Source organism: Pristiophorus japonicus, chromosome 8, assembly GCF_044704955.1.
Source record: "Pristiophorus japonicus isolate sPriJap1 chromosome 8, sPriJap1.hap1, whole genome shotgun sequence".
Classification (NCBI taxonomy): domain Eukaryota; kingdom Metazoa; phylum Chordata; class Chondrichthyes; family Pristiophoridae; genus Pristiophorus; species Pristiophorus japonicus.
Genome location: NC_091984.1, coordinates 107,996,382 through 108,013,114, shown reverse-complemented (window position 1 = coordinate 108,013,114; position 16,733 = coordinate 107,996,382). Strand labels below are relative to the sequence as shown.

The 16,733-nt window shown below is 46.2% G+C and overlaps 1 protein-coding gene across 1 annotated transcript in view; it reads right to left on the bottom strand.

Moving 5' to 3' along the window:
* Positions 1–16,733, bottom strand: part of LOC139268144 (adhesion G protein-coupled receptor D2) — a 490,127-nt gene that overhangs the window by 433,705 nt on the left and 39,689 nt on the right. Inside the window, exons 7-9 of the mRNA XM_070886179.1 lie at positions 14,975–15,259; positions 3,791–3,902; positions 1,654–1,788 (exon numbers count right to left, since the gene is read on the bottom strand). Coding sequence (XP_070742280.1) covers positions 1,654–1,788; positions 3,791–3,902; positions 14,975–15,259 — 532 coding nt within the window. The remainder of the gene's footprint in view (positions 1–1,653; positions 1,789–3,790; positions 3,903–14,974; positions 15,260–16,733) is intronic.

Genomic DNA, 16,733 nt, shown 5'->3' with positions numbered 1-16,733 from the left:
ACAGGTTGCGGGTGAACCTTTCCTGGCCCTCATGCTAGCTGGGATTGTAAAGGGTTCCCACTCCTCGAGCACCATCATTCTGTTCCTGTTATCACCCCTCTTAAAAATCCCACAGTAATCCATTGCATCCTCACCCACTGCTGCCCTGACTCTAATCTCCATTTCCTCACTAAGGTCCTCAAACTAGTTGTCTCCCAGCTACATATCCACCTCACCCAAAACTCTCTATTTGAATCTCTCCAGTCCAATTTCCACCTTCTCACCAAAACAGCCCTAACCAAAATCATAAATGACATCCCTTGTAATTGTGACCATTGTGCATTATCCCTCATCATCCTCTCTGCAGCGTTTAACATGGTTGGCCATACCACCCTCCTCCAGTGCCTCATCACAGTTACCCAACTCCGTGGGACTGTCTTCACAGTCCTAACTATTTAAACATAGCTAGAGCAGCTCCAGCAAAGGCTTCTCTTCCATCCCTCGCACCATCAACTCCAGATCTTCCAAGGATATATATCCCCCCCCCCAACCCCAACCCCCTCCCACTACTCCTCATCTACACGATCCCCTATGCTAACATCATCCACAAACATAGGGTCAGATTTCACACATTCACTGATGACACTGAGCTCTACCTCTCCACCACTTCTCCAGGCCACCTCTGTGATGTCAACTACTTAGAACATAAGAACATAAGAAATAGGAGCAGGAGTAGGACATTTGGGACCTCGAGCCTGCTCTGCCATTCCATAAGATCATGACTGATCTGATCATGGACCCAGCTCCACTTCTCTGCCTGCTCCCCATAATTCTTTACTCCCTTATCGCTCAAAATAAGAACATAAGAAATAGGAGCAACTTCTTTGACATCCACTTTTGACTGAGGTACAGCTTCTTCCAACTCAATATTGGGAAGACTAAAGCCATCGTCTTTGGCCCCACCGCAAATTCCATTTCTTTTCCATTGACTCCATCCACGTCCCTGGCCACTGGGTCAGACTGAACCGGACCGCTGACAACCTTGGAGTCCTATTCAACCCTGAGCTGTGTTTTAGTCCTTGATTCCTCTCCATCATGAAGACTGTTTACATCCACCTCCACAATTCTGCCTGCCTCTGCACAAATCTTTGCTAAAACACAGTTCACGGTACGCCACCTCAGCTACTTTGCCCAAGTACCCAGTTTCCAGTTATAAGTCTAAACAGGGAATGCTGGCAGACTATTTACTATGAAGGCATCACAGACGAGCCTCATGTAACAAGCAAATGTGCAGTTTTCAGCAAGGGTCACTGGATAGTGATCGAATGAGAGCGTTGGCTGATTTTTTCCTGCCCGGCTCAGTGGCTCGGAGGCCAATTGTATCACCTCTACTGCTGTCTCAGTTGAGAGCCGTTAACTTTGCGACGACTAGGAATCAAACCAGAGAACTTCATTATGTAGGCTTTCCCACCCAAGCTCCCGACGAGTCATGTATTTCCTTTGAGTTTAATTCGTGCATTAAAGTAAACAAACATTTATTAGAATCTTTTCTTACTCTTACTAATTTAGCCATGCTATGGAAAGTGGATAAGCAAATACAACAAGAAAAATCTCTAATTAAAATAATTAAAACTACCACAGAAGGTATGGATATAGCTATTCAGTGTCACTTACCTAAAGTGAGAAGCCGGGATATCTCGGAACCAGGAATCTGGATTTCATCCACTCGATTCCAAGCAGATAGACACTTGGGTTTGTACACAAGGGCACTTTCCAAACTGGACAACTGGTTTGCTTTGATCTCCACATCTACAAGATTAAAATGGAATAATTTGATGCAAAATGCTGAATAATTTGCCCCACCAGGTCCCCTCCCGCCTGCCATCCTAAAGTCATTGAGGCCGAAATTGCCCCCTTTTTATAGCTCCGTTAGCGCCTCCGGGGGGGGCGCTTTAGGAGCGCAATGGTGTTTTCACCCAGGCGAGGGGCCTCCCGGGAAATTGCACAGGAGGTTTGGAGGGTGCTGTCCCAGCTGCAACATGCCCGCATTCAATGCCCCGGGCCGGCGCACGCCTGCCGATGACATCATTGCCGTGCATGCCGACCCCTTTGCGTCCCATGCAGGAAATTGCCCCGCGCGCCATGAGGCTGGCGCCGGCGGGGCGCCCCTTAAAGGGGAGGCCTTTAGCGCCGCGGGCCACCATTTTAATTTGTCATACAACTTTTACACCCGTCCGACAATGGTGGCCCTCGCGACGACCGGGCCGTCATCATGCAACCCGGCATTCTGTTATGGATGCCGGGCTACTGGCCTGGTCGATCAACTCTCTGGTAGCCTAGTGGCAGCAACCAAAGGGCCTGCAGAGTGCGCAGTGGCTTTCCCCTTTAATTGAAGGGGAGGGACGTTGTAGCGCGTCAGCTCTACACGGATGCTCCGCGTAGCGTCAGGGCTCCTGAGTGCTGTGCTGGCGTCAGTGTCATGCTCCCACCTCAGGAGCACCCCTCCAAGGAAGCAGAGTGCCTCAGACAGCACTCGCTTCCTTTGAGGGGCACACATGCCCAATTTTGCATCGGAGGCGAAACTTCCAGACTGGGCGATACAAATCCCAGCCTCAGAAGGTTACCACCTCCAATCGGGCGAGGGGCAATTTCGGCCCATTGACTCTTTTCTGGAGTTCGGATCCAACAGATGATGAGCACCCTACAAGATGTATCAGAGTCAAATCCAATCTACTCCTTGCCCAATATCCATGCTCACATACTTCCAGCAGGGTTTGCTGGATTGCAATCAGGAGCAGGGACCAATGTTCCCTTTCAGCTATGCGGCCGTGCAGTGGTCTGGAGGTCCCGCACAGCCACTCACTAGCTTTTCAATGGGAATAACCACGCATGCGCGAAGATTTGAATGGGCTGCACTGCCAGTTAAAGTGCCCACGCATGGAAACAAAATTCCAGGGAACATTGGTAGGGGCCCATCTCCACCACTGTTTTATATGTCTCTACCACTCGACTAAAACTCCACAACCCTCCCTCTATCTGATTCCTGCCCCCTGCCCCCTAATGCAGCAACATTAAGACCAATTGTAACCCCTCTTCTGGCACCCCACAGAACATCAGGTAATTCAGCACAAACCAGAACCTGGCACCTTCTGGTGTATGACTCTCCTACCCACTGGATAAAATCACTGTGCCATCGCTGAATATATTTTAACAGTTGATGAATACAGGATCGGTCTCTCAAAGTCTACCAGTTACTCCATACATCAGAGTAACTGAGCAGATCACCTCACGTATGACGATTAAACAAGTTGTGTTTTCTGAAGGAAATGGGAATGATACCATTCTTCGACCTGTGCTTTAACTTCCAGATGTACAGCTGTGCACTGAGCCAAAAGCAACTTCAAAGTTGCCAACGTGGATTAAAAGGGCACCATAATGTATTTGGAAAACATTTTCCCCCTGTTTAATGTTAAAGATGTAACATAATGATGTGAATTGTGTTAGAACAAATCATCACATCACTTTGTAATAAACCGACTTGTTTAACGAGAATTTTAAAAACTGAACCCTAAATGAAAAAGAGAGACTTGGATTTATATAGCGCCTTTCACGACCATTGGAAGTCTCAAAGCATCTGTACAGCCAATGGTCAGGGAAAAATCTCTAACATCAGAAGCAGCAAAACCAAGCTCCTGAAACCACCAACATCCCTTTTCAGAAATGAGGATGCTGCTCAGTAGGTATAAATCAGAACATGGTTTTACTATCTGATTATGAACACTTCATTGTCAAAATAAAACACAATCCTTACCTATGTTCTCTGTTGACAGGACAATGCTTGGCCCAATAGAAAGCAAAATATCAGCCAGCTTTTCAGCCAGCATATCAACACTGTGAATTATAACGTATGGTCCGGGAATCAGCTGCAAAAGTAGAGATCACATTGTAAGCATTTCCTTCAGTATATTCACTTCTGAAGAAAACTTCTAAAATCCTCTAATTGCTTTTACAGCAACAACAAAAATAAACCAACTTTGAATGTGACGTTTTAAAGTTCATAAAACTTACAAGTTCTTAGTGAAAGTCTCAGAACAGCTTTTTAAAATTAATACAGAAACGTTCAGAGAACATAGCAATTTTCATGATTGAAGGGCAATTACTGAATTCAATCATTAATAAAATTGGTCCAGGGCATTGAGGCAAACACAGAGGTTTCGATTCATGAGACAAGGATATTGTATGCATTTTGGCTGATCTTCCATAGCATTGCTCACAGTGAATTGGCTGATGTGCAGAATTATCTCATGTCATGTACGATATATTATGAAAACCACTGATCTATAGCGATCAAATAAGTCAAAGTGCTTTTTTATTAGAGTATCGTGGGGGATTTTTGGTCGAATTCTATAATTTCTACATAATGTGCTTGATGAAGAGAGGGAACTTATATATGTTGTCTATGCAAGCACTCTAATAACGACTCCAGGAGGTAAGGGTATAGTACTTGAACTATAGTGATCTTAGTCCTTTATTGCAGCTCCTACAGTGAGGACACCAAGAGGTGAGCTCCCTTTTATACTTGGTTACCTACATTGTACAATTGACCCTTAGGTCTCCAGCAGCAGCACTCTCTGGTGGTTCAGGTGTGGTGTATACAGGATGAAGGTACAATCAGTGGTCTAGTGTTACAGTACATACATTAACATGCATACATAACAACACTCCCCCCAAAGCCTTTCCCAAGTCCTTATTGCCATATGGGGAGGTGATCAGTAGTGGACGGTGGGAGGTTGTGGTGAGGGTTGTGTGGGTGCCGGATGTGATCCATGTGTTCGTGGCGGCAAACATCCATTTTCATGCCCCCCCCACCTCCATACATAGGCCATGTGGGTGTCACTGTTGGAGGATTCTGCAGTGGTGGAGCAAGTACATGTTGTTATGGGTAAGGTACATACATTGTAGAATGGGTCAATGGTGGCATTTAGTGGTGGGCAGGGCCACAGGGTGGTGTGGCCTCCTTGCCCTCCATTGGTGGTGGAGGTCTGGTCATCCCAGGTTCCACCGGGAAGGCTGGAGAGTACTGGCCTCTTGCTCCTGGTGCTGGCCCTGGTGGCCAGGCGGGGTAAGGCCGATCTGGGGCAGGTTGCCAGTGGCGGTGGCTGTGCTGCCCATTGACCGCTGTCCCTACAGTGGGTATGCTCCCACTGGGTGTGTGTGAACCCTTCCTGGGACATCACATTGGTCCCGGAAACGCAGGCTACATGATCAGGCAGCCCGCTGGACCTGGATGTTTCCCACGGGGGTTTCCCTTTGGCATTGTCAGTATACATGTAGAACCTGGTATTATTTCTCATTCTATCATTAGCATACATGATACATTGGCTCCGATCGCAACTAGCTACTTTAACATTGTTATACTTCTTTACACTTTCACGTTTGTCATTTACAACACTTTCTTGTGTGCTATCAGTATCTCTGTACAAGGTTACATTTGGATATCTGCCTTTGTTGGTTACATTTGTCACGTTAGCATTACTGGCATCTCTGTTCAACAGTACAAACTTGTCACTTACTTCACTTTTTGAAGCATTCATTACATTTCTCGCATTAGTATAGCCGGCATCACCATTCAACAGTACATTTATATACCTGCATTCATTAATTACACTTTTATCTTTAATATCACCGGCATCGCTGTGTCAAGAGTGGAACTGTCCCTTTAATTGTTCTGGGTTGTCAGTTTCCTTTAAGAGGGCCTTGCAATCTTTATCCCAAGCCAGTTCGCCGCTCGGTAACACGTTTTGCTCCCTCAATGCTTCCCCTCGTGGTCTGGTCGCGGCCATCTTGATTCCAGGTGCTTCGCTTCATGGTGCAGGCGCTATCTTCTTTCTCTCCACGAGGTAGGCTGGGGTGATCCTTCTCTCCCCAGGTTCTGCCACTGACGTCGGGAATCTATCTTCTGTGCCGATCTTCTTCCCTCGGAGTCCTGCCACTGGAACCCAGAAGGTGAGGTCTGGTCGTTCAGGTTGGATCATCTCGCCGTTGAGTTGTGCATTCTGTGTCATCACCGCGTAGTCGAGTCGGACAGGAGGATTTTCAGGTGCTGCGATGGATCCAAGTTTGGGGCCGCGTGGGATGTCAATCACCGGGGCCTGGAGGCCTTCGTCGCTCCGATAGATTTGGACTTGCTTCATCCATCTTCTTCCCAGCAGCGTTGGATGATCACCAGCAACGATCCACAAGGGAAGCTTGTGCATCGCGCCGCCATGGGATACCTGGACCTCCACGCTGCCAACGACTGGGATGGTGCCTTTTGTGAAAGTGAGCAGCTTCACCTGGATTGGGGACATTTTGGGTCGTTTGGCAGGATTGTCCCAGAGTTTCTCGAAGGCCGTCTGATTCATCAGCGACTGGCTCGCCCCTGTGTCGATCTCCATCAAGACTGGAATCCCGTTGATTTCTACTTCCATCTTCCACGACGAACTCTCGGTGGAGCAGGTATATATTCCATATTCCTCTTCCGGGGCTGAGCAGCTTCGTCTTCATCAGCGCTGGAACCCGGGTGATCGGCCAACTCTTCAGTGACTCGGTGAGTAAAACTACTTCTACACATTCGCTGAAGGTGACCTTTAGTGTTACAGCCTTTGCAGGTATAGTCTTTGTATCGGCACTGGTGGGCCCTGTGGTTTCCTCCACAGCGCCAGCACGGGGCTAACTGGTTGGCTCCATGTGGCGGACTCAGTGTTACGGGACTCGGGGCAGCAGTCTTGCCTCTGAAAGTCACCATTCTGTTCACTGTACTCATCGGGTTAGAGTCCTGGGGGTGAGTCATCATCCTTTTGGAGTTGCAGACCGAAATCATGAATGCCTGGCTCACTTTGATTGCCTTCTGCAGGGTGACCGTAGTGTCCGCAGAGAGCAGTTTATGGAGGAGGCCCTTGTGGCCGATCCCAATAACAAAGATGTCCCTTAGTGCTTCGTGAGGTGGCCGCCAAAATCACATGGTGCAGCCAATCTTCTCAGATCTGCAGCATATTTAGCAATTTCTTGGCCTTCGGGCCGCCAGTGGATGTAGAACCGATGTCTGGCTGTAAGGATGCTCTCTTTAGGTTTAAGTTGTTCTTGTATTAAAGTTACGAGCTCCGCATAGGTCTTGGTTGTCGCCTTCGCTGGGGCTGGCAGGTCCCTGACGAGGCCGTGGACATTGGGCCCACAACTGCTGAGCAGGATGGCTCTGCGCTTGTTCACCAGCGAGATTGGTGAGTCCCCAGCCAGGTCATTCGCGATGAAAAAGTGTTCTAACCTTTCCACAAAGGCATCCAATCTTCCCCATCAGCGAATTGTTGGAAGTTGCTTAGGTTGTGTTGTGTATGGAGAGTCAGACTGAACAATGTGAGCTCAGAGTAAAGTGTGACCTTAGTCTTTTATTGCAGGTCTCCAGAGTGCCTCTCTAACCTGTGAAGCCTTCTTAAATACCTGTGCTCCCAAGGGATTATAGGATCCCTTGGGACTCCAGGGGATGAGCCCTCTGGTGGCTGTAGAGAGTAAATACAAGTATACGTATATAACAACACTCCACACCAAAGTCAATAGTGTAACTATTTACAATGTGAGTCGATCTGGGGCCCCTTCTTGCCCTGGTTGATCGTCTCGGTGTGAAAGCTGGTGTTGTTGAATCATTTGTCTGGCCCTTGCTGGGCTGCCTGGTGTGTTGGGCCCTGCAGGGCTGCGGTGGATGATGGGTTCTACTTCATGGTCAACCGTGGTGCCGGTTGCCACTAGTGTGTATGTTGGGGGATCAAAAAAGGTAGGGTCCAAGGTGGGTTACTCAGGATAGTCCGTGAATCTGAGTTTGATTTGGTCCAAGTGTTTCCGGTGAATGAGTCGATTTGAAAGTTTGACCCAAAACATCCTGCTCCCCTCTTTGGCCACGACAGTGCCGGGAAGCCACTTGGGACCTTGTCCATAATTTAATACAAATACAGCATCGTTGATTTCAATCTCGCGTGACACATTTGCGCTATCATGGTCTGCACTTTGTTGAAGCTGCCTGCTCTCTAACTGTTCATGTAGATCAGGGTGAACTAATGAGAGCCTTGTCTTAAGTGCTCTTTTCATAAGCAGTTCAGCAGGTGGGATCCCAGTAAGTGAGTGTGGTCTCATGCAGTAGCTAAGCAGGACTTTGGATAGGCGAATCTGCAGTGAGCCTTCAGTTACCCTCTTCAAGTCTTGCTTGATGGTTTGCACTGCTCTCTCTGCCTGACCATTGGACGCTGGTTTAAACGGGGCAGATGTGACATGTTTGATCCCGTTATGGGTCATGAATTCTTTGAACTCAGCACTGGTAAAGCATGGCCCGTTGTCGCTCACCAGGACATCGGGTAGGCCATGTGTGGCAAATATGGTCCACAGGCTTTCAGTGGTGGCAGCGGACGTGCTAGCCGACATTATCTCACATTCAATCCACTTGGAGTACTTGTCTACAAGCACAAGGAACATTTTACCCAAGAACGGGCCTGCATAGTCAACGTGTACTCTAGACCACGGCTTGGAGGGCCAAAACCAGAAACTTAGCAGCGCCTCCCTGGGTACATTACTAAACGGCGAGCATGTATTACATCTGTGAACACAGGACTCTAAGTCCGCATCGATACGGGGTCACCACACATGGGATCTGGCTATCTCTTTCATCATTACCCTGGGTGGGTACTGTGGAGGTCATTGATGAAGGTGTCTCTGCCATTCTTGGGGATCACTACTCGATTGCCCCACAGAAGGCAATCTGTCTGTATAGACATTTCACATTTGCGCCGCTGGAACGGCTTTATCTCTTCCTGTATTTCCACTGGGACACTGGACCAGCTCCTGTGAAGTACACAGCTTTTGACTAGAGATAATAAGGGGTCCTGGCTTGTCCAGGTTTTGATCTGCCGGGCCGTGACAAGTGATTGGTCACTCTTAAATGTTTCCATAACCATGGCTGGATCTGCGGGCTGTGCCATTTCCACCCCCGTGGTGGGCAATGGCAGCCTACTGAGAGCATCGGCGCAGTTTCTGTGCCTGGCCTGTGACGGATGGCATAGTTGTATGCAGACAACGTGAGCGCCCATCTCTGGATGCGGGCCGATACGTTGGTATTTATCCCTTTACTCTCAGAAAGCAGGGATATAAGTGGGTTATGGCCAGTTTCCAATTCGAATTTTAGCCGAAACAGGTATTGATGCATTTTCTTTACCCCATAGACACACGCTAACACTTCTTTCTCAATCATGCTGTAGGCTCTCTCAGCCTTAGACAGACTCCTGGATGCATAAGCACCGGTTGCAGTTTCCCAAAATCATTAGCTTTTTGCAATACACACCCAACGCCATATGACGGCGCATCACATGCTAGTACCAAAGGCTTATGTGGATCATACAACATAAGCAATTTGTTTGAGCATAACAATTTTCTCGCTTTTACAAAGGCATTTTCTTGGCTTTTGCCCCAAACCCATTCGTCCCCTTTTCGTAGTAAGACAGGCATTGGTTTTAACAGTGTGCTGAGACCCGGTAAGAAGTTACCAAAGTAGTTCAGGAGTCCCAGAAATGAAGCGTTCTGTGGCCTCAGTTCTCGATTGCCTCCGTCTTCGCATTGGTGGGCCTGATGCCGTCCGCCGCAATCCTCTTTCCCAGGAATTCCACTTCAGGTGCCAGGAAAATGCACTTTGAGCGTTTTAACCTGGGCCCCATGCAGTTGAGTCGACTAAGAACCTCCTCCAGGTGTTCTGACCTGTGACCAAGATATCGTCCTGGAAGACCACGGTGTGCGGGACCGACTTCAGTGAGCTTTCCATGTTTCTCTGGAATATCGTCGCCACCGATCGGATTCCAAACGGGCATCTGTTGTAAACAAAAAGAGCTTTGTGCATGTTGATGTAAGTGAGGGCCTTCGATGATTCCTCCAGTTCCAGCGTCATGTAGGCTGAAGTCAAGTCCAGCTTCGTGAACGTCTTTCCTCCTGCCAGCATTGCAAAGAGGTCGTTGGCCTTAGGTCGTGGGTATTGGTCCTGCAGGGAGAAACGATAGATCGTTACTTTGTAATCGCCACAGATTCTGATGGTGCCATCTCCCTTGAGGACTGGGACGATAGGCCTGGCCCACTCGTTGAACTTGATTGAGGAAATGATGCCCTCTCTTTGCAGCCGGTCTAGCTTAATCTCTACCCTTTCTCTCATCATGTATGGTACTGCTCTCGCCTTGTGATGGATGGGTCGCGCCCCCGGAATTAGGTGGATCTGCACTTTTGCTCCTTGGAATTTTCTGATGCCTGGTTCGAACAGCGAAGGAAATTTGTTTAAGACCTGGGCACAAGAAGTCGTCAGCGGGCAATAGCGCTCAGACGTCGTCCCAGTTCCAGCGTATCTTTCTCAGCCAGCTACTGCCGAGCTGCGTGGGACCATTGCCCAGTACCATCCAGAGTGATAGCTTGTGCACTGCTCCATCAGAGGAGACTTTTACGTTAGCACTGCCGATTACAGGAATCATTTCTTTCATGTAAGTTCTTAGTTTCGTGCGAACTGAAGTTAAGACTGGCCTTGAGGCCTTGGTCCACGCAACCTTTTGAAAGTCCTTTTGCCCATGATGGACTGGCTCGCGCCCGTGTTCAGCTCCATTGATACCGGGAGTCCATTTAGTTCAACATTCAGCATTATCGGGGGACAATTTGTGGTGAATATGCGCACCCCATGTACCTCTGCCTCCTCGATCTGAGGCTCTGGTTCGTCATGATTCTCCGTGGATCTGTCCTCCTCTGCAACATGGTGGTTTGCAGGTTTAACGGGCTTTGCAGCTTGCCTGCACACTCGCTGGAGGTGTCCCATTGTTCAACAGCCCTTGCAAACGTACTCTTTGAATCGGCATGAATGGAAACGATGATCACCCCCGCAGCGCCAACAAGGTGTTAATGGCCTTGCATTCATCACCCTTGATGGTGGACTCTGAGACATCTGCGGACGTGTAGCTGCAGGTATGTGTGACCTGCCCTGTACGTTACGATTCAAAAACAACATCACTTTATTCACAATACTTGTAGCAGCACTTGTGTGCTGAGAGATCTGCTTCGTATTTTCACTGGTGGCAATGAACACATGGGCTATCGCAATGGCCTTACTCAAGGTTGGGGTCTCTACAGTCAAAAGTTTGCGAAGTATGGTTTCGTGGCCAATGCCAAGTACGAAAAAGTCTCTGAGCATGTGCTCCAAATGTCCTTCAAATTCGCAATGTCCTGCAAGGCGTCTTAGCTCGGCGACATAACTCGCCACTTCCTGGCCTTCAGACCTTTTGTAGGTGTAGAACCGGTACCTTGCCATCAGAACGCTTTCCTTCGGGTTCAAATGCTCTCAGACCACTGTGCACAATTCGTCGTACAATTTCTCCATGGGTTTCGCTGGAGATTCTTCATGAGGCCATACGTTGGTGCCCCATAGACGGTGAAGAGGATCGCCCTTCATTTGGCAGCGCTCTCTTCCCCATCTAGCTCGTTAGCCACGAAGTATTGGTCGAGTCGCTCCACAAAGGTTTCCCAATCATCTCCCTCCGAGAATCTCTCCAGGATGCCCACTGTTCTCTGCATCTTTGGGTTCGCTATCTGTATCTCGTCGCGAGTAGTTGTGTATGGAGAAAGAGTCAGACTGAACACTGTGAGCTCAAAGTAAAGTGTGACCTTAGTCTTTTATTGCAGGTCTCCAGAGTGCCTCTCCAACCTGTGAAGCCTCCTTAAATACCTGTGCTCCCAAGGGATTATGGGATCCCTTGGGACTCCAGGGGATGAGCCCTCTGGTGGCTGTACAGAGTAAATACAAGTATACATATATAACATATTGTGCGTGGAAATTTGTAACCTCATCACCAGTTGTTGTGTATGCAAACACTCTAATAACGACTCCAGGAGGTAAGGGTATAATACTTGAACTGTAGTGACCTTAGTCCTTTAATGCAGCTCCTAGAGTGAGGACACCAAGAGGTGAGCTCCCTTTTATACTTGGTTACCTGCAGTGTACAGGTGACCCTTAGGTCTCCAGCAGCAGCACCCTCTGGTGGTACAGTTATAGTGTATACAGGATGAAGGTACATTCAGTGGTCTAGTGTTACAGTACATACATTAACATGCATACATAACAATATACAGTGATCAGAATGTATTGTTGTGCTGGTATATTTTAGGTGTTGGGGCTAAAGTGAAAATGTATTAACAATAAAGAAATTAATACAAAATAAATATAGATATTCAAATTAACCAAATTTAATCAAGAAAGATTAAATTGTATATTGGAAGGTTTATATATAAAGGGTTTATGTATAAAGGGAATGAGAGTTAAAATAAATTAATGTGAAATATGTTATATAAATGTCTAATGTATATATTGTACCTGTATGCATGCATGTAAAGCAAATATTTTTGTACAATGTGTTTATTCAATATAATTTGCATGGAGCATTTTATATAGTCAAAATAAAATCCTTATAGAATTTTATATTTGAGCAGTGGAGGGAGTCTATGTTTATGTTAGCGAGTGTCTGACAGTGGTTGCGTTGTGGGGCAGGAAGTTGGAGCATAGTGTTTAGGTAGAAGATTTGTTTTCAATATAGATGTTTCACACTGGAGTTTGTAGTGCGAGCATGACGTTGGACATGTGACAAAAAAAGGGGGAGGATTGGAAAGTTTGAGTAGAGTTGTAGAAAGATACAAAAGATTGAGGAGGAGGAGGAAAGAATACGGAGCAGAGAGGTGAACAGTCATGAGTGGGATAGAGGTTGATGGCGGTAAATTGGGATTTTGGGTTGAGTGACAGGAAACAGTGAGTGATTAAGGGATGAAGGAGAAGGAATTTTAGAGGCTGCAGAGTGTTTTGCGCTGTGTGGATGAGAGTGCTGAAATGAGGTGTGACGAAGAGAGTTCGGGTGGTGATGAAGGATAGAAAGGTGGGGGAAAAAGATCTGCCTATATACGTACTGGTATAGAAAATGTTGGATTTATTGGGAGAGTTTCAGCATGTGAAATAAATTGGAGCAGGGTTTTTAGATTTGAAAAAAGTAAAGAAGATATTTCTAGGTTATTGGAGTATTGGACAAGAGGGTCATGGAATATGCAAACAGTGGGAGGGCATCCTGGTATCCTGGGCTAGTGGGAGCAGTAAGTGGACACAGAGAAAGGGTGGGAGATTGTTGCCAGGATGTGGAAGAAGAGGAGTGAGGTTGTCAGTTTAGGAATAATGATGGTACATTTGCAATGTGGGACACGGAGGGAAGGGCTGTAGGATGTGATGGGACTGAGGGTTTCAGGTCTGGGAGTATTGAGGCATTCTAGGATCTAGAAAAAGCGGAAGAGCAATCTTGAGATGTCGGAGTAGTGGGAGCAGCAGACTGGCACTTGGGAAGAGGGTATCAGGTGTATTAAGAGTAAGTAAGCATGACTGGAGCTTTGGAGGAAATGTCAGGGTATCAGCATTCAGGAAGGGGGTGCTCGGGTGTGTAATTACTGAAATGGCAGTGGCTCTCCCTTCTCAACATCACATTCATCTCTTGCATTTTATTTATTTTGGTGATGTTTATACTCATCAAGGGGTTCCAATGCTGAGGCTTGAAAGTACCACTCTCTATTTTGCAAAGTTGTTTGATATGAACAGTAGAACAAGTAGGCACAAATACGACCATGATTTAAATATTTTTCTCAACTTCCTGATTCCACAGTACATTGCATTAAACATCAAGGGGCTGAAATTGCCCTCCGCCTCAAACCGGGCACTCCTTCTGTTTGTTAAGTGTTCTGTCCGCCCCAATGCATGGGGAGGACAATGCGGGGAATTCAGCTCTTCGGTATTTTTTTTGAGTGGGGCAGAGGTGGATTCATCAGGGGGGCGGAAGTGCGGGCGGGTCGGAACAGCCATCGTTCCGAATCATCAACGCCGCACTGACGCGTCATAATGTCTCTCCCCTTCAGTTTAAAGTGGAGGGCTACTGTGAACTCTGCAGCCACTTTAGTGGCAAACACTGGGCCACCAGGGAGGGTTTTGGCTGGGCCAACGATCCGGCATCCAAGAGGAGGTACCGAGCTGTCTGTTGGCTGCCCGGCCGAACCCATGGACACCATTATCAGCCGACCTAGCAGTCTGCTGACAATTAAAATAAAATGGCAGCCGCGGCAGTGCGCCTTCACCTTTAAGGGCGGGCGTGCCACCCAGCCACAAGAAGCTTCCCACTGGGGAAAGCTGTCGGGGGCACCGAGCGGCAGCCGATCCACTCCCGCGGGGCAATTTCCCACCCAGGGCAGAAAGGGGTCGCTGCCAGTCAGTAAGGGGTCGGCGTGTGCTTGACGGGGCGGGAAGATGGCCGGGGCGGTCCTATACACCGCTCCAAAAATAAAGGAGGGCAATTTTCAAAATGGTGGTCACTCCACGCCAAATGAATGGAGAATCATTACCGACCCGTGGTCGCCTCTTTGAGGCGGTCACAACTCTTATAGAAAGGGGCGATTTTAGCCCCCAAGCATCTTACTGTCACATATACAAAAAATCAGCAACTAATACCTTCCATTTTAAGTTATAAATCTTAAAATGTAACACTTTCATATTTAAAAAAAATCAAAGCAAACAGGGTCGGTGTGTGGTTTAAACAAAATAAATGTTAGGATAGCAGTAAATTTACAGAAAGTAAATCGCTTTCAGCATAGCCAGCATTGATCACCTATGGTTGCAATACAGCCCTATTCAATCAGAGCTTTATTTCTCCATAGTACTCAGTAATGTATACTCTTCAATGACGGCATCCGCTAGGTCTTCAAGCATTTATTTGTCTGCTCACAAAGTAATTTGGTTTCACAGAAGCTTCATATAAAAATGTTGTAGATTAATATTTAGATTTCATTGTGCATTTTGTGTTCTACATCATATCCAAGATATCTAAATATTTAATACTGTTTTATAGTATAATAAAACTTTAAAATGAAGCATTCTCACCTCAGATATTATGAGCAATTCAAAGGAACACTTGGCATCTATGATTTTGCTTGCCAATTTTATGTAGTTAGTAGCCAAACTCAAAACTGTTTCTGAATTATTTGCTTCTGTCTCAAAATCCAGTTCAGCGACAATTCCAAGAAATCTTGTCAGTGCTAGCAAGTCAGCAGAGGTGAACTTAGCATGGCTTTCATCTGCAGCTTCTAATAACATGTTGGTGATGTAATTTGCACTAGTCACATTTTGTGGGTAATCACTTTTGTTCAGCAAAAGATAATCTGTAATCTAAAGCAACCAACATACAGAAATATTTCCATACAATACACTATCACAACATGGAGTCCATAACTAATATTTAATATTTTAAATAAAGTTGTAGAAATAATTATTGTAAAATAGCTTAAAACCTTGAAAATAATTAAAAGGTGTAGCACCCTACAATAAGATGTTAGTTTCAAAGGTAAATATTACAAAAGCAGTTACTAACAATTATATTTGAAACACATGTTTTATTTTTGGAATATTTCTAAATTCGGCAATCATAGAAATAGAATGAATAAGACAGAAACAGGCCATTCATCCCAACAAATCTGTGTCAGTGTTTACCCTCCACGTAAGCAAATAGTTTTCCTCACAATTACCCACCCTGTTTCCATATCCCTTCAATCCCCTATCCGATCTAATCTTAAATGTTGATATTGTTTCTACCTCAACCACTAACCCTGGGTGTGAATTCTAAACCCTCAGAGCCTTGTGCGATAGTTACTTTTTATTTACTTATCATACTGACTTTCATTCACTGTCCCACTTCTTGATAATCTCAACCAAGAACCAAAAGCAGAGGTGAGCCCCATTAATAACAAACTGTATCATTACATAAACAATTTCTATTTCTTTTCAATTTATCAATACCCTTTGGGAAAACGACAGATGCAGCGAGCTACTATACTCTCTTTTCAGCTTGGGACTTGGATTTGAATCTAGCCCAGGCTGGTGGCTTGCCGCACCACAGATAGTTGATGGGGAAAATGGGATATCCCACCATTGACATTGGGAGCACTTCTCTGAAACTAATGTTACAGCATATAGTTGAGATAACAGCAGATGAGAGGTTCTTTCTGCATCTGACCTATGCTTTATCTTAGGTTAGTTGTGCTTGATGTGGACATCAGGTCGTAGAACTGACAACCCACATCTTGATCCTTATTAGCATTGTTATTTTAAAATGGAAAAATGTTTTCTATGAAGATTGTTATAACCGAAAGGTGCAAATGTGTTCCATTCCCTCGTAAACTCATTCTTCACCTTGAAGTATACAGAAATGACCCAAGAATATAACAGTTTTATTTATTTTTTAATCTAAACTCCCTGGGCTACATTTCCCTTGTTGATCAGAGCCTATCAATATTCCACCTATGCCCCACCTGTTGAATGTCGTTCTCGATTAGTTGCCTTATTTCAGAGTTCACAAATGCTAATGCTCATGATGTGCAATGAACACAAATGCGTGTTTTGTTTTATTTGTTGGATGCCGCAGACTGCACTCCCTTGTTGGCATCTATCTACAAGTCTCCACCAATTTCCCCAAATTTCAGTCTCAATAGCTGCAGCAGAGAAGACAAGCATCTAGCCTATCCATTCTTCGCCTTCTCTGTGGTCATGCAAGGTTAGGGTTGGGTCACTGGAGCTAGTGGTTGATCTTCTCCCCCTGCCAGCTTTAATGCTGCGCTTCCCATCACTGGTACAGAAGAGTGGAGGT